At 49.1% G+C, this 17,855-nt stretch overlaps 1 protein-coding gene across 5 annotated transcripts in view; it reads right to left on the bottom strand.

Annotated features, from left to right (window-relative positions):
- Nucleotides 1-17,855, bottom strand: part of CSNK2A2 (casein kinase 2 alpha 2) — a 41,573-nt gene that overhangs the window by 4,052 nt on the left and 19,666 nt on the right. For 2 of the 5 annotated variants that reach the window (XM_073307365.2, XM_073307363.2), the window contains exons 5-12: nucleotides 14,939-14,998; nucleotides 12,748-12,831; nucleotides 10,806-10,916; nucleotides 10,487-10,588; nucleotides 9,947-10,047; nucleotides 8,327-8,475; nucleotides 7,941-8,034; nucleotides 1,365-3,295 (exon numbers count right to left, since the gene is read on the bottom strand). In XM_073307365.2, coding sequence (XP_073163466.1) covers nucleotides 7,958-8,034; nucleotides 8,327-8,475; nucleotides 9,947-10,047; nucleotides 10,487-10,588; nucleotides 10,806-10,916; nucleotides 12,748-12,831; nucleotides 14,939-14,956 — 642 coding nt within the window. In that variant the 5' untranslated portion in view covers nucleotides 14,957-14,998 and the 3' untranslated portion in view covers nucleotides 1,365-3,295; nucleotides 7,941-7,957. Of the gene's footprint in view, nucleotides 1-1,364; nucleotides 3,296-7,404; nucleotides 8,035-8,326; nucleotides 8,476-9,946; nucleotides 10,048-10,486; nucleotides 10,589-10,805; nucleotides 10,917-12,747; nucleotides 12,832-14,938; nucleotides 14,999-17,855 lie in introns of those variants that run through there. The other 3 variants (XR_012154455.2, XR_012154454.2, XR_013634465.1) reach the window with 3 other exon arrangements.

Below are 17,855 nucleotides of genomic sequence, written 5' to 3'. Positions count from 1 at the left end.
CCGATCGGTAGGCAAAGACCAGTTTATTTCAGGAGCTTCTCTGTGGGTGTTTCAAATAAGAAAATTAAAGAAAAGAAAATTAAAACGAAAAAAGTAGTCAACGGTGCCCTTTAAAGACAGGCGACTGATGGTGTATCAAGCAGGGGGTAGGGCGCACATGGTGGAAAGAATGAGCAGAGGGAGAAAGGTGAGTGATGAGATGGAGGCTGGGATGCAGTAGGAAGCCCCTGTCCTATGCAAATTGGCATGTTGTAACTGAAAACAGACCTAGACCTCTTTCTATGCAGCTTCCGTAGCACCCTGTATGGATGGTACATCAAGTTCCTTTCCCTGGTGAAACTGTTTCTCAGGGCCAGGCCATTTTAACAAGGCGATGTTAAGCATAAAGGGAGGCCAAGGCTGGATTTGAACATGATGGGAGTCAGGTTCCCGGAGCTACCAGGCTGTCCCATCTACACGACAAAGACTACAATGCTGGGGTACCCAGTTACAACACAGCAGGGAGTCACGTTTATGGGACCATGTTCTAACAGGTGTGACTGACGCGGGCTACAGCCTGATCTGGCAAATGCTTTAGTTCTAGGTACACAGGCAAGTCTGAAGCATATTTTAACTGTGTGGAGGGAACTAGCATATTGCAGGTGGGCCTCCAACACAGTGACAGTAGTGTCTGTTAGTCCTTAAATGAGGTCTCTCTTTTCCTCACCCCCATCAGGTGAGCCACCTGGAGGCTAAGAGGCAAGAAATGACCCTTGCTTATTTCAATTCCTTCCTGTAAAGTTCTTTGCTGGATCACAGGGCATCAGATGCCCATTTGCCCTCCCTCTTGAATGAGCTCACTGTGCTCTTACCACATCGATGCATTTCATACTCTAGCCTGGAAACTGGGGTTCATGATGGCTTTCAGCTCTGAGTTCATGCTTTATGGCCTACACACAGTCCTGGGCTGATATGAACTACAGCTAAACCCTAACAGAGCGCCAAAGAGTGACCGTTTTCCTTGTGACCCCCAGAAGGTAGCTGCTCTTCCTGGAACAAAAGGCCAAGATGCTTCAGGGATGGGCCCAGGGTTAATACCTAGAGATAGAGCGATTGCCTCTGGGGAAGACTTACTGAAGACATCCCCAGGGACCCGTCCTCATCAGCTCCAAGGCCCTGAAAAACCAAGCAGGGCTGGCATGTATTCTTGGGAACATGCTCACAACTAGGAGGCTGGTAAGTAGGGAGTGGCAGAGGCCACAACACGTTAAAGGCATAAAGTCCATTTTAACATTCCACCTGCATATTTTTTCCCCTTAAGCAAATCCCTCAGCTGCCCACACAGTGCCCACCACTGCCCTAGATACACAGACCCACACATGGAAACAGATAATAAATACAGAGTTTATATACACACGCACACATACATAGCACCACTTCTATAAGGCGTCGAAGATACTAAATGTACATTACAGGGAGGTGCTTGTTATAAAGAGGTATTTATAATGAGCTTCCAAAGAGCCAGGAGACAAAACATACAGCAGATAGCCTTATATCAGAGGTAGCCTTACAACAGACAGCTTCAGTACCAAGGCGCTGGATAAAAACTATGCAAGGGGAGCTGGAGGCAGAGAGGAGGGCCAGAGAAAAGGAATGACAAAAGTAGAATTGGAGTCCTGCTGGAACTTTAAAAAGAAGCTTCAAGCATCCGGGTTTGTTAATTTCAAGCTCGAGCTCACTGGCTCGGAAACGCTGCCCGCCCAGTGCAGAGACACAGCTGGGATAAACACTTGACGACTGCGCAGGTGACGAGGTGGCTGCCGCGACAGGGATGGGCCCACCCGTCCGACAGAGATCTCTCCCTGAACCGAGGCGTCAGGAAACGCAAGTGGCACCATTACCGCTAGCAGGAAGGAGATTTGATATGAGCAGGGGTTAGAGGGACGGAAGGAGCGGGGAGAAAACCCTGGTTCAGCCCACTAGCTGGTTCGATTCACTACCCAGATGGAGGTGCAGCTCAAGACAGTGGCCGAGGAGGAAGTCAGAAGCACTCCAGGGAGCAGTCACGAAAGAGGAAGCATTGTGAGCACTGCTAGTTCTGCCCGGGTGGAGGGGGGGGACACAAGGGGGGGCTCAGTGGTCCCCACAGAGAACTGTGAGGGTAGGGAGTCCACTGTGTTTAGGATTCATGAGAATAAGCCTCTTCCCTGCTCAGGAGGGCTGGGGCAGAGGACTGAAGTCACCCAGTATGTGTGTCCATATCAGGGGTGTTAGCCCCCCCTGTCTGCACTAACTCCTTATCCTTTTTTAAATCCAGCTGAGATCTCCAGGCCTCCCTTGATTAGGGCATCTCTTGAGAGACCCCACCCTGTATCACTTCCTTCTCAGCTGGGGCAGGGAAGGAGAAAGTGATCGCGCCTTTCCTGGCTCTGCCATTCATTCAGAGGCAGGGGGAGGGAAATGGGATACTAGCTAAAAGTGGCAGCCAGTCTCACCCTCTGCTGCGGTGCAGACACCACTTGGGGGATCAAGCGTCTAGTGTTTATCCAGGCCTCCGAAAGAGCTTGACATTGAGGGAAAGATGCTAGGCCCAGTGTGGAGTTTTCCTATCAATTTACGAGCTCCTGTCCCCCGTTAGCCCGGCTGCTTAAGCCCGTCCAGTAGTTGGGAGGCAGGGGGTTCTAGCCCACCACTACACTTCAAGTGATTTTGTACAGCAGATTCACTCTCTTCCCCCCCCCACCAGAAAACAAGCGAATGGCAGGAGACAGCACCAGGAAGGGCTCCGACCAGCCCCAGCATCCTCCACTGCAGGGGGTGGGGGACACGCCCCATGGCTCCTTCCATACTGAATACTCTCCATACAATTCTTTTAAAACTTTTATTCAATAATATAGAATTCCTTTAATTATAATATAGAACTGTCCATCATGCCATATTTCCCCCTGCTGCCCCCTCCCTGCTGCGTCAAGTCTGGAGCCAGCTAGTTAATACGTTACGCTGGGGTTCAGGGGGGCAAAGGTCAGCATGGGGGGGAAGCAACATTAGCCAACAACCGGTTTGCATACCCTTCACATTTTCCATGCTTTCTGGGTCAGGAAGAGGTCAACAGGAAGTCAAAGGTGGAGGAACCTTTTACATTCAGAAGTAAGGTTTGTGTTTATAAACTGGTGGGTGCCATGGAGCCGGTGCGGTCTCTGGTCTCGTCACCTGCCACCGCAACGCCGTCCGGCCGCCAGCTCTGTACACACGCTGATAAGACGTTTGATTTGGTTCTTGTTCTGCTTATGGAAAATTGGGAGGAACAGCATCGGACCTAGGGAGAGATGGGAGGAGGGAAGTGAGCATCAGGCGCGAGCTGCAGTTGATGCCAATGCGTTGCCAGAACTTTTTCCTTCTTCAGCACCTAGTAGGCTGAGCACAGAGCCGAGGAGACAGAAGCACGTTCTAATCTTTCCCTCACAATGTACTCCCTACACAGGCATGGGCATGTCACAGAACCTATGTCCCTCAGTTTCCCTATCTGTAAAGTAGGATAATACTGCCCTAATTCCCAAGGATGGTGCAAGGCTTACGCGGTGCTTTGAAGATGTCAGCATTGTAAAAGTGCTAAATTATGATCGCGTGGAATGGCACGTGAATCAAAATCTGTTTTTTCTACCTTGCCTCCCATACATATGGTTAGCAATGCCCCCCTTAGATAACATTTTTATTGGGGGCCAATAGGAGTCTCTCTGTGCCCCCAACACATTATCTCACCCCCACTCAGATGCCTTCATCACACCAAGCTTCCCTATGCACTACTTCGAACGTCCTCCCAGGCCCTGCTGATCTTGAGAGCAAAGCATCAAGCTCAGATTCTGAACTCCAGCCCTTCACGTGGTGCTGTAGCACTGGGCCGGGTTGGTAGGTGGGGAATTTTCACTGTACCTTTGTGAGCTCACCCACCTCACTGCCATACCTGTGACAGATTCATGAGCAAACAAGAAGGGGTGTGGTCAGGGATCTCCCTTGCCCCTTTCTTTCTGAAGACAAAGCGGTTTTCATCATCATAAGGAGAAGGAGATGTGAAATATTTACGAAACGGGGGAAGTGGCATTCCCGGCTCTGGGCACCTAAAACACTGACAGGCTCACAGAGAGACAGGGATCAAGCTGGAGCTGTGCGCACACACGTAATACTCACTGTACAGTACAGCAGCAAGGAATGGTAGGTCGCAAGGGTATTTCCATAATAACCATTTCAATCAGCTCTCTCATTTCCTTTTGGGCTGAAGCTTCTCACATTTGGTCTCAACGCCAGCTTTGAGGTGGTGGGACTGGGCTGAATTTGCAGGCTGACTGGGGCAAGTCACTTAACCGTTCTATACCCCACGGCTCCCCCTCTTTAAGATGGGAAACACGATATCTCTTCCTAACTTACTTTGGGTTTGGAAAGCATTGCTGAGATCTTCAGAGAAAAGGGCCAGCCAGAGGACAAGGTGTGTAGTGCATGTTGGTATGGCTGGGTCAGGGAAGAATGCGTGGAGGTCTCCACACCTATCAATGGGAGGTCTGACGTTGGGTCCTGAGCCTGGTCCTCTCCCCCAGAGCCTTCCACCCCTTTTCCCTCTGCAGATTAAAAAAGGACTGTGGGTGAAGATTCTACATCCACACCCCATTAGTTACCGATGTAAAAGCCAGGAGCTGAGCAATGCAGATGGTCCCCACTGCTACAAGAAATGTAAACCCCTGCGTTTCCCAAACGTGAACATCGACATTCACTTAGCATTGGTTTAACAGGGTGGAATTTAATGCTAAATACAAAAAACTGGAGTTTATGCAACACTGAGGCTAAGAAGCCAACCAATCAGAAAAGTCAGGAAATTCCCAGTGTTAAGGTCCTACCCCAACACTAACATGACCTCATTGCCATCTATTGTTTTACGGTTATAGATCAGAGGTTCCCAACCTGTTTTTGCTGAGACCCCCTTTCAGAGATACCTGTCTCATGCGTGCCCCACTCTTTCTAAGCAAGGGGAGAGAGGATGCCTGGTACCCAAGGGGGCACTCACCATGTGGCTGTTGAGGAAGCCACTTGCTGCATGCATGGTCCAGCAGTCTTAGCTGCCGGGACACAGCTCCCTGCCCGTCTTGCTCCCAAACTGCGCAGGGGAAGTGAACAGGGTAGCGTTAAGGGCTGGGGTCAGCAGGGAAGCGGAAAGTTAGTACTGGCCCCCTGCCAGACAGAGCCCCCTGCTGACCCCAGGCCTTCAAGAGCAGCCACACCTGCTTCCCGTGCAGAGGCTCTGTACAGCAGGGGAAGTGGATGGGACTCTACCCTGAGGCCACGCTGAAGGGCCAGTGTCAGCAGGGGGCTCTGTCTGACAGGGGGCCAGTACTCACAGGGTGCAGCCTTCAGCTCCCTGCTCAGACAGTCCCCATCAACCTCCCCAGAAGAGGAGGGTAACTGCCAGTAGGTGAGTGCTGCAGCTGTGTAATGCGGGAGCGAGACCGGCAGGGAGCTTGTTTCTGGCAGCTGAGATGTCTACACACAGCCCCATCCGCTTCCCCTGCCAGGCAGAGCCCACTCCTGCCCCCTGGTCCTTCAGCCCGGCCGCATCAGCTCCTCGTGCCCCCCAGATAAACCTCAACGTGCCCCACAATTTGAAAGCTTCTGGTATAAATCATGGATTCTCAGACCTGGGGTTGTGAACACATCAGGCAATCGCAACTGCTCTGCTGACTCCATATGTCTAAAAAGGGGGGTGGGTCCCAAACAGACAGAAGAGGGAGACAGAAAGTGGGGAGGCAGTGGGGGAGACACCATCCCAGAGTGAACACTGCTGAGAACCACTAGCATAGGTTAAAACAAACAGTCTATTGGAGGTTCATAATTAACAAGGAACCTTCACTTTTGAAATTTTCCAACTTCCTACTGCGTGAGTTCTTAATAGCGAACAATCCACCCACCTGCACTGAGAAGTGTGTGTGTACATACGTACACATGCCGATTAAGAATTCAGGACACAAAGAGTGTGACATATTGGGTTTTCCAACCTGAACTCTCTCCCTGAAGGAGAGCTCTAGAAAACAACCCCGGTTTGAAGTTTCAGCGGTGAGGGTATGAACACAGTTCAGTTAAACCACAGCTGGTGCGATTCGGTCTCGGGGCTATAAAACTGCAGTGTAGATGTTCTGGCTGGAACCTGGGCTCTGAGACCCTCCCTCATCCGGGGTCCCAGAGCCCAGGCTCCAGCCTAAATAACTACACTGTAATTTCAGAGCCCCGCAACCCGAGTCAGCTGACATGGGCCAGCCGCAGGTGTGGTTTTTTTAACACTGTAGACATACCCCGAGAGTCTTGCAAGCCCAAAAGTTTATTCACTGGGCATAGGACACTTCCTTTGAACTCAACAGCCGCTAAAGCGATTTTGCAGAGACTTTCACAGAATTCCACCTTTGAGCTGAGAGCAAGTATGAGAAGTATCAGGCCAAAAGGAGCTCATGAGAGCAAGTTAAAGAGCCAGTTCTGATAAAAAGGAAATTGGAACAGAAGTTAGAACTCAATCCTAACTACAGGATGCAAAGCCTTCAGCTGCTCTTAGTTTCTGCACATCCCCATAGACTAGAAGACAACAGAAGTTCATACGTATAGATATTTATTGGTTTCAGTGAATTATACAAATGGATTTGACCTGCTATCAATGCCAATATAACTTTATTGGGATATGGAATGTAAACAGATGTTTCAAATAGAAACATTCCAACCTTATATTATAAAAAAAAAAATTAAATATTTGACAATGCCGGAGAAAGAAATTCGGTGTTTAGGTGCTGGTGGCAAAACACTATCTCCGGTTTCTAGGTTTAGGAGGTTTCTAGAACCGCTGGAGAAATTACACATAGAACAAATAAAGAAGCAACTGTGAGTTGTGGGGCTATAAAGCTATCAAGGGATCGGATGAAAAGCCACAAGAAAACCACCCCACCCCCCAACAGAATCTTAGCCCCAGAATTCAGCATCTGGCTGATTGTTAACACACTACATGGACCCAAGCTCTGGATCAGTAGCTTTAGTCACCCCAAAAGCACCACTCCCTTCCTGTTCCCACCACATCACTGCTTACTGATCCTCCCCCCTTGCTGTTCCCACTACTGCATCCCCAAGCTCTCCTACTGCATTTCCTCACAGCTTCCCCATTCTGCTCTTCATTCAATGGTGCTGGCCTGAAACACTCCAGATTCATACTCTGGAATTGTACTTCACCTGGCGTGAGCCATGAAACAGGTTACATGGCTGTATCTCTCTTATTACAGGATCAGCTTTCCTGAGGTCTGTGGGAAAGTATTTTGCCTGCTACAGAAAAAACCTCCTGCCTCTACATTCAGGACTTTCCATAACAGGCCTAACACGTTTTCTGAATGCACCTGCGGGGGTGCTCACCTCTCTCTGAGCAACTTAGAAAGTGGCAGTTGGTTTTAATGATCCAAAGCAATCCTGAGACACTCTTCCTCCGCAACTGAAACCGAAATGAAAGGGCCAAACTCAGACCTGGAGCAAGCAGGTGTGACTCCCAGACCTCGGAGCTGTATCTGCTTCTACCCAGTCTGAATTTGGCCCCAGGCGTCCACAGTTCCAAAGGGCGTATTTATATAGATGCATGCTGTGGTCCACTGGCAGAATGGCAAGTTTGCTCCACCAGCGTGGTAGGAAAAGGCTAGATTGGGAAGGAAGAGCAGGCGCCATGGAAGTGTGAACAAGAATCAGTCACCGTGAGCCCTGGGTATCTTGCAAACCATTTGCCCAGGGCTTTGGTACCACAGGTTGAGTTACATTATCCACAACCACCAGAGAGGAACAGAGGTGCTAGCCCCCCAGAGGTTAGATTTCTGCTGAGTATAAATGGGGGAGGGGTCTTGGTTATTCCCTTCACTGTGTGACTGAAGGTTTTGTTTTTATTTGTAAACATCTTGAGTTACCCGTTGTTTTCCAGCCTTCATCGCGCTGCTGTCAGGCCACTGGAGAGCACAGCATTTTCTGAGCTGGGCTGGGACTGCTCCTTCACCACTGGGTCTGCAAGAGAGACAAGGATCAGCCAGGGATGGGAAGCAGTATTACAATGAGCAATATCAAAGCTTCACTTTCATGAAGGCTTAGGTTCTTCCAAGGAACGCCCCCCTCCAAGCAGCACAAGCTTCCATTAGACTTTGGAGAACCTGGAATTCCAGCCGTCAGTATGACAGCAAGATCCATAGGGAGGTAGTGAATGGAAGACTCACCTCCCACCTGATCAACAAACCCTTCTTTCCTTTTCAAACCCAGCCATGTGACTCTGACCCCAGGTCTTGCTCCCCCTGGGACTCACAGAAATATGGATGCTCCATGGCCTCTTTGGCAGTCAGTCTCTGTTGATGGTCATATCGCAGAAGTTTGTCCAGAAGGTCCAGGACTTCAGGACTGACCAGGTGTCTGTTCTCGCTATGGATGAAGTTCTCCCAGCGTTTTCGCGAATGCCTGTAGCAGAGGGATGTCTTTCATAGTACAGACCGATCTCTGAATGGCACAGCAGCTACCATCAGATCCTAGGAGGGTTCACCTACCACACCCATATGTGAATTTAGAGGGCAGTGTTGGAGCTAATTAGAGCTACCTATCAACGCCCTCTACATCCGGCATTTCACTAGTGACACCCAACATGGGCAGTGCCACTCAAGCCTTCTCCTTTACAACCCAGTGTCCTTGGCTTTTGGCAATGCTGGGCTCGAGTGAAGTGTTCTGTATCTCAGTGAGAGGGAGAGAACTGCACAGTAAGGCTAATTTAGAAGTGCTCTCTTTATGAGCAGCTTTACAGAGGCCTGTTGCTGTCAAGGGTTCCATTCGATAAAGAACAGGCATAAATTCTAAACAACTAGGGTGACAGCTAGGTTCTGTAGCCTGCAACGTGCAGGAGGTCAGACAAGATGATCAGGATGGCCCCTTCTGGGCTTAAAGTCTATGAGATACATACAAGGGCTTTAAAAGCACGCTCAGAGTGGCGAGAAGGTCTCTAGTTCAAAGCCAGCCTTGCAAATTTTTACTCGCCATCCCACACGAGGCTGGTAATTTCCCTTGACAGACCAGTAAGAGATAGTCATCAAGACTTGCAAAGCAATGCAGTTGATTCAGCCACCTGTCTCCCACTAATTTTAACTGGGAGATGGGTGATTAAATCCCTTACCCTGCTTCGAAAATATCAACCCGGGTTTCTCATTATTGTCATGGGAAAGGATGGGCAAGTAGATCCTGGGTCTGGGCTGGCAAATTTGTGACACAATTTTGCAAGCTGAGAGCATGAAGGCAAAGCAATTTCTGGGATCTAAGGAAAGCACAGATAGCCATATGTGGGGTCAGAAAGGAATTTTTCCCCCAGGTCAGATTGAGAGTGGCCTGGGGGATTTTTCGCCTTCCTCTGCAGCGTGCGTTTGGGGGTCACTTGTCAGGATTTCCCTGCCATTGCAGGGGCCTAGGCACTGGTGCACCTTGGTCCCCCTACTAGTCTCCAGTGGGCTGTAATCCTTTGGTCTAATTTTGGTTGGAGTTAGCATGCAGATGCTGCGTGGTCTGGGTGGCCTGTGGTATGCAGGAGATCGGACTAGATCATCTGATGGTCCTTCCTGGCCTTAAACTCTACGACTGACTCGTAGGGAACAATTCCCAGCATCTGTGGTAGGTTCCCCCCCAACCAATTTCAAGTCTTTTTACTGGCATCACGAGGAATGGCAGAGAACCGAATCTACTATGCAAATCTAGTGGCTTATTCAGTGCATAGACAGCCGGAGGATAGAAAAAAAACTAAGTTTCATTAATAGCTAGATAAGAGGCAGACAAATGACACCGCAGCCCAGGAGACCTAAAGCAGCACTTGTGCTTTGGAGTCACTCTTGGGATGTATGTTTAAAGAAAAGAAACCAAAAGTCACGTTTTGCTTCTTGCCTCCCCTACTTACTGTCCCAGGATATCATTGAAGTGCGGATCCAGTTCTATGTGGTACTTCTTCAGATACCCATACAGTTCATCTGTGCCCAGAACCTTAGCAATGCGAACCAGCTGCAACAAAAGATAGATTTACAGAAGCAACAAGAGAAGGGCAGGTCACTGACTTAAGAGACTGTCCTGACACCACTGTCCTGGATGGATGGATGGAAGGGCTGCTGCATCCATGGGTCCTCTTGCATTTGGTAACCACAAACAAGAGTGGGAAGTTAGTCTGTTAGCACCTGAGCAGCTAGACATTAGAAGCTCAGTGTTGGGGAAATCCTGAGGTCCAAGGAAAGCCCCTTACTAACTTGTTTCTCCAGCACCACAACAATTTGTGCCACATATCACTGGGCCTTCCAGAAGGCACATGCTTTCTGCTGTGCAAGTCTTGACACCTCAGTTCAATCAAATGCATAACAATGCCTACCAATCAGATGGTCCCAGCCCCAACCAAAGGAAAGAGGCAAACAAGAATTCCCCCTTTCAGAGTCAGACAGCATCTCCTCACCTGATCATAGTTGTCCTGGCCATGGAAGAAGGGCTCCTTTCGGAAGATCATGCTGGCCAGCATGCAGCCTAAACTCCACATGTCTAAGCTATAGTCGTACATCTGAGGGGAGGAGAACAAAATCAAATGGAGGAAGGCCACACACACCTTAGACCCAAGCCCCAAAAGACCCCTAGTCAAAGGAGGCTCTCGGCTTTCCAACTTCATGGCAAAGTTGCTCTAACATGGTAACCCCCAGGGGGCAAATGGACAAACCAAAAGTGGCCTGAGTGCAACCATAAGCAACACACTAAGTAGCCATTTGGATGCAGACTCTTACTTGGTAGTCCACAAGGAGCTCTGGTCCTTTGAAGTACCTCGAGGCCACGCGGACATTGTATTCCTGAGCTGGATGGTAGAACTCTGCCAAACCCCAGTCTATGAGCCGCAACTAAACACGCAATAGAGAGAAACACACAGAGTAGGAGCAAACAGGGTTCGTTGCCAAGTACAAACAAGTCAGGTGAAGCCAAGTCTGCCAAAGCTTTTTTCAACTGTTTGGTGAAAGCCCGGAGCCCTTTGTGCAATGATGCTGTATCGCCTTGTCTCTGCTCATGCTGCCACCTCACTCGATTATTTGCAGGGCTTTGTGGAGTTACCAGGGCTCGGCGAAGTCTCTGCCCGGCAACCCTAATCAAATAATCTATTGCTGGGTGACTCATCGGTTACTAACGCCACCAGTCAAATAAAAAGACAGCTAATTGGATGCTAGGGAACAAGCAGCAACCAGCCGCATTAAACAAAAATCAAAAGCACAGCTGGGTGTAAAGGCAGCATCAATGCTAACAAGTGGGAAGAGCTACGAGAGAGTCACTGGCTAGAGCAGCCCTTTCGGGTGAGAAATGCAGACTGCACCACACTTGCACAGACCTGCAGATGGCGTTATAACTGCCTGGGAGACTGTCAACCCCTGAGCTGTTGGCATCAGCTGGGAGACCGCTACTGTGGCTTAGCAGCTCAGGAGAAATGTGCAGGTGGGAGGACTCTATGGCACCACTTGAACTGGCCAGATGGAGGGAAAGACCCTGAGATACCACTGTCCCTTTGGTATATGCAGCATCCACCCCAAATGAGAAAGGGGTAAATCGGCAGTTCACTGCCGCATGCAGCCATGAAGTTAAGATGGCACTCCAGTGCTGGATATCAGGTTTCTGACACAATGGGCAAGTACCCACTAAGCTATTTTATCCCATGGATTGACCAGTGTGCGTCAAAAATGACAGAGGAGACACGTGAAAAAGAGGCCACGGTATTGCACATGGCAGGCCTGTGCAGATAAACCACAGGCTTTCACCTAGGAGATCAAGCCTGAGCACAGGTGAAAGGAGGTTATCCACTAACTTCATCCACGCACACTTCGAAAAAAGTCATCTGAAACCTAAAATAGCTACAGAATTCAGAAGAGGACCCAGCGCTCAAGCCAGTGGAGTGAAGTTACTCGAGGGCTCTGAAAATACTGTGGTCTCGCATAATACCACACACACAGATGAGCCAGGGCTGGGGCAACAGCCCCTACTCTGAGCCTCTTGGCTTTTGGGGATTTAACTGGGGGAAGGGTCTTCTACTTAGTAGGTTTAAAAAATAATAAAAAAAACCCCAAAAGCTAGAGAACTGGTAGATCCCACAACCCCCCAACGCACCAATATCTCCTATCCCCTAAGAAAGCAAAACTCTGTATTGAGACTATAACTTCACTGGATCCAACGACAGGAGAAGCTTATGTTCCCAGTGTATAAAATCCATGTCCTCTTCAGACAAGATAGGATGTCATAACAGAACACTCATAACAATCACACTGTCCAACAGAGGAACTTCTGCCCCTCTGACCTCCCACTTGTGCCCCGTTCCCCGCCCTCTATTTCTCTTACCCTCCGTCCCAAGCTTTCCAGGTGGTAGCAGTGACCCTTCTCTTCTAGCAAGGGTTGGAAACTACTCCCCAAATAAGCGGAGGAATTGCAGTAAATAGAAGCAATCCCCACACATTCTGGCCAAGTCAGAGCACTTTGCTTCTGCAGCGCTCAGAGAAAAGGCAGCAGAAGTAAAAGGTGCTAGCTCAGACTGACAATCCCCAGCAGACGTGTTGTACAAGTGATCTCGCTCGGGGAGAGAGAGTGGTCAGGGCTGGGAACAAGAAAGCCACAGCCTAGAGTAAGGACATTGTGGTGGCAAAGTTTCAAGCTGCCCCGAACCCTCAATAACGCTGTGCCCCACTGCAGAAGTACCTTTTTCTGTTGGTGGTCTATCATGACGTTGTGGGGTTTGACATCCCTGTGCATGATCCCCATGCTGTGACAGTAATCCAGGGCCTGGCAGACAGACAATATACAGTCATGTTAGACAAACCAGTAAACACAGACCAAAGTCCATGATGTAGCACATGGTTCTCCAGCCAATAAAGTAGGTGTGCCCGAATGGGGAGAGTACAGCACGTGAAGGACAATGAAGAACCACTACCCTTGTTTCGCTCACCATCCTGGTTGCGGCAGAAGAGACATGTTGCCGGTAGAGAAGGGGCCATTCTACACTTGGTTCATTTGTCATACAAGGCTCCGACTCCTGGATCTGTGCTCCCAGCATGTACTTTAGAGCTATCTCACTGGCTCTTGAGATGTCCCACAACCACAAGTGACTGTCCGTCATTTCCGCTGTCACTGCTGGCAGGAGAGGAACTCCCCAGGAATGCAGTGATTTCTATCATTTGCTCAATGTTTTAGGGCCTTTGAGGATGGCTTTTCTTCTGAGACTCCAGAATTTGCTTGGATCTACCAATAATTTCTAAACAAAGATCACACCTGTGCAAGGCGCATAATGACTTGAACACTATGGGACGAATGATGATGTAGTTCAAAGCACAAGGCAGGAAACACAAGCAGAGAGTGCACAGACATGAGTTCTACTCTCAGCTCGAGGACCTTGGGCTAGCTGCGTCCCTGTGCAGCTGTTCTCTGTGTAATGAGCCAGAAGCATGCAGCTTTTCTACCTCAAAGGGATGGTGGAGCTAAATCTATCAAGGTTTGTCAAGTGCTTGGAGATCCTCACATGGAAGGCTTTAGAAGAGGACGATGTATTCTCTGCCTTTGTTGTGTTTGTGGAGCTGAATTCCTTATGCAGTTTGTCTAACCTGCCTTGTTCCTCTCCCTCATTTCTATAAAAATAGAAGCAGCCTGGAGCTTCATAGCATGTCTTGAGTTCAATCAGAAGGGGATTTCCCTCCCAGACAGGCACACAATTATTCCCTGAAAGGACTGGGAACACGGATGGGTAACCACAGCGTGGGGTGGCTAGGAGATCTATTCCAAGTGGTCATCTTGAGTCACTGGCCCCCCGGAGTGGACACTCCAGGGCTTGGACAGCCTTTTCCGACACTTCCAGACCCAAAGCCAGCCCAGGCGGCCTGGAAATGGCAGTTTTAATAATCCAGTTGCCCTGCTGGGAACCAATACAGACAACAGCGGCTGCCTTGGTGGAGATTCAACAGGAGAGTGCCCAGAACACAGCTTTGAGAACCGACGTGCTCTGCTAGCTCCTTCAGACTGAAGCTTGAGATCCCATAGAGACGGTTCAGCAGATCTCAAAGACCTGCCACATGATGGCCCACAAGCCTCAGGAGAGAAGGGGGGAGGGTGGGGTGTCTAATAAAACTCAAAGGAGCATAAGGGCGCACACTGCTCCCTTGAGGATGTCATTCATCCCTTTTCTTCCCTCTCTGTCATTTGGAAGAAGTACCAGCCAAATAGGTGCCTTACTGTAAGTTTCTCGGTCTGGACTCAAAGGGCCTTAGTTACCCTAAGAGGTAAGTCGAAGGCCAGCAGAGCCATGAGGGTCTAAAGCCTCAGCCCCACCGACAGAAAAAACTTCAGGGGCTTTGAAAGATTTCAAAGCATTTAACGAGCCAGCTTGTTTCTGAACCACAGGCTCATTCAGGGGAAGGAATATTTGAAGCCACCTACCTCCCACCCAACTCCCTAATTGCCCTGGTGACTCTGGACAATTGGGGTTACCAAATCAAGTTCTGTAAAAGCTCAGGAAAATGCCCCTCTTGTGCATGCACTCAGGTTCTGCAGTATCAAGACAACACAGGGCTGGTGATCCAACCCCTCTGGCTTTGCATAATGCCAACCATGCCTAGCCCACCTACAGTATGAAAGACAACTAGAGAGCCCCAGTTCAGTTCTGAACTTCCCACATTCTTCTCTCCTCCACGGGGGCTGGTTAGTTTGCTCTCCTCACATCAACCCTCCCAAATGGGCTCTGTTATGTGACAACAATTCTGCATTAACTACCAGAGAGGAAACAAGCCGAAGTGTCAGTTTGCCAGTGGGCTGCTCCAGGAATTCTGCCATTGCCTCAGAGACATTCATTCCCCCAGCCCGACTCCATGGCCTTTGATCGTTCTTCACGACCATCACTCACCTTGAGCAGCTCATACATATAAAACCGAATATCAAAGTCTGTCAGGATCTGGTACAGTTGCTGAAACAGATTGTGGGAGAGAAAGAGAAGGGCAAATAAATATTCAGATCTTGATTGTTTTAGTCTAAAACTGCACCTTTTAGTTCCTAACCCCCACTTCCTCAAGTACTGAAGCCACTCTGCATCCTTTTCTAATGCCGGGAGCCAGCGTCTGAACTCAAAAGGAATGTCAGGTGTCAGTGTAGGGTTACTCTGGTTAATCGGATATGTACATGGAAATGAGGGCACAGATTCCGCAGTGGGAAATGTCGGCATCCTACAGACTCATCATTGCCCCTTTGCTTCCTCTAAACTGGATGATCCCCTATAACATCAGAAAGCAGATAGATGCTTAGGAGAATATTAGCTTTCACGTTTCCTCTGCGTATCGAGACGATCTACACTGATCGAGAAGGCTGGAGTGGCAGTTGCTGCAAAGGGACAGAGACAGTAATACGGAAGGGAAAAGTAGTCCAGAGACTCCATCACAAGGTGGGAAAGAGATCACAGTACTGAGTTCAATACTGGCAGTGTAAGTGATCTACTGCGGTCTCACTCTTTCCTCTATGTTCCCATTGGGATTAGTAATCACGGCTACTGTAAAGCAGCAGGGGAAGCATTTAAGACGCAGGGTGCACTTAAAACCATAACTCATCAGCAATACCACTAATGTCTTTGTCACCCAGTCATGCCCAGCGTGAGCCACCCCTTGGGTCATGACTAGCACAGATTTAGCATTTCACTCTATATCCATCATCGGCACCTTCCTCAGCCCAACCCTGTTCCACTGCTCCTACCCCATGGGGTGAGTTCTTCCCTCCTTCCCAAGAGGCCCAGCATGGTGCTAGGAAACAGCAGCTGTGCGAAGCATGACATGCACATTGAGTTTTACAGAAAACACCAGGACTTAACCTTTTTTCCTTTTTAATAAACAAGCATCTCCTCAAAGCCCAGTCAAATTGTTTGATTTCATTAACTTCAAAGCCAGCTGCGGACTCAGGGCACTGCCTAGTAGTTTCAAGAAAACTGCAGCATGGTGATTTGAAGTTCACATTCAAAGGAAAGAGAGCAGACCCTGAATTCTCCTCAACGCTGGCGCGGTGTGGTGTTAAATGCTGAAGAGTGAGGTAAACAAGTCACCGCCCATGCCTAAGGCACCCTCAGCAACACACCTCAACCGCCCAGCCTTCACCATCCCTGCTCCAATAAGCTGCCTGCTCATCCAGCGACGTACAACACAGGTACAGCGCAGGACCTGGTTAGTGCCTCTTGGGGTGCAGACTAAATTCTGTTTTCGTGAGCTAGGGTGATCCTAACATTCAAGCGCAACTCAGTGAAGCAGGCACAAGTCAGCAAGGATGAGACTAAGATACAGCAATAAGCCACAGCAGGGCGTCTGTTCAGCTACTGGGGCTCACCGTCTGCTCTCCTCCAGCACACCAGCAGCCTCCTTCCGCATGCCCTGGAGCACATTATTGCTAGTGGAGCCCAGCTCTTTCATCTGAAAATTTATTTAGTTTTCAAACAAGCCATTTTGAAAAGTTGGGGGGGGGTTATGAAATTAATCTTTCCACGAAAGACAGACCATAATTGTCTTCATTAACATACCACCTTTCATCTGCAGATTTCAGAAAGCTGGGACAGATTATTCTTCCCATTTTACAGATGGAAAATGAGAGACTAAGGGCCAGATCCTCAAAAATACCTAGGTAACTAACTCCCATTGGTTTCAATGGGAGCAAGGTACCTAAATGACATTTGGGGCTAAGCAACTTGCCAAAGTAGCACAGGGAGTCTATGTCAGATCAAGGGAGAGACCCAAGTGCTCTCACTCCTTAGTCCCACTTCAGGCTGCCTTCTCCCAAGAGGAGAGAGAAGACAGTAGGAAAGAGATGATAAACTCTTTCCCCTTCTTAGCCTGAGGAAGGTATTCTAATTATTGTCCCTCCCAGCCCTCTCCCCATACCGTTCCCCTGAAGCTAGGCTGCCTTTTCAGCTGAAGTTTGTTGCCCAACAGCCTCTTTCAACACCCTTCCTTGTGCAAACGGAACATGAAATACAGAACAGTTCCCTACGTTTTAACAAGAGAAAGTCAGAGGAGTTGCTGGAGGAGCTCACGCTACTGCTCAATGGACTCCTTAGCACAAAGGTGGAATGGGGTATTTTAAGACTCTCTTCCTGAGCCTTCCTCTCTCAAGCTCCCTTGTACCATTTTACGCCCACTGATTGTTTCTACCACCCTTTTAACCTGCTAAGCACAGGGCCTTTTAAAGCCAGAGCCAAGGTCTCCAAAGCATGGTGCACCAATAAGAATATAGGTTTGGGAAATCTGGGTCCACGGAGAGAGAAATAAAATGAACATCCTCCCAACAGGGTTCCAGGCTCTCTTTATTTAAACTATTTACAGAGCACTGGCAGGTCCCTTTCTCACCAAGTTCCCTCTCCAGAGTTTCCTTCTCATGCTCTGTTCTCAGTGTGGTTTTAGTCCGAAGAGTGACACAAACATCACTGTGAGGCTCTGTATCTCGGTGCTTTCTGTTCACATCTGCTCTGTTAACTGCCAGCCCTTCAAACTGAAGGTGGGCTCTGCTCTGCCAGTCAAACTGGTCTCTTTCCTTCTCGCACATCAGCACCAGCAACAAAGGCTCCACAAGCCCATCAGGCCTTCAGTGACACCTGTACAGCCCTCGAGGGCTTTCAGTGGGTTTGTACAGATGGAATTGATTGTCCTTGAACAATTCTGTTGATGCCCAAGAGGGAACCAGCTCCCCCTCCCTCTCTGAGCCAAGTTGGTCCCTGCAGAGCTAAGAGGAGTTAATCAGTGAACACTTTTTCTCACTACAGCGAGCTAATCTGCCTGCCTACGCAGGGGGCACGG

Source organism: Lepidochelys kempii, chromosome 12, assembly GCF_965140285.1.
Source record: "Lepidochelys kempii isolate rLepKem1 chromosome 12, rLepKem1.hap1, whole genome shotgun sequence".
Lineage (NCBI taxonomy): Eukaryota > Metazoa > Chordata > Testudines > Cheloniidae > Lepidochelys > Lepidochelys kempii.
The sequence above is the reverse complement of the archived record's forward strand: the minus strand, read 5'-3'. Positions and strand labels throughout refer to the sequence as shown.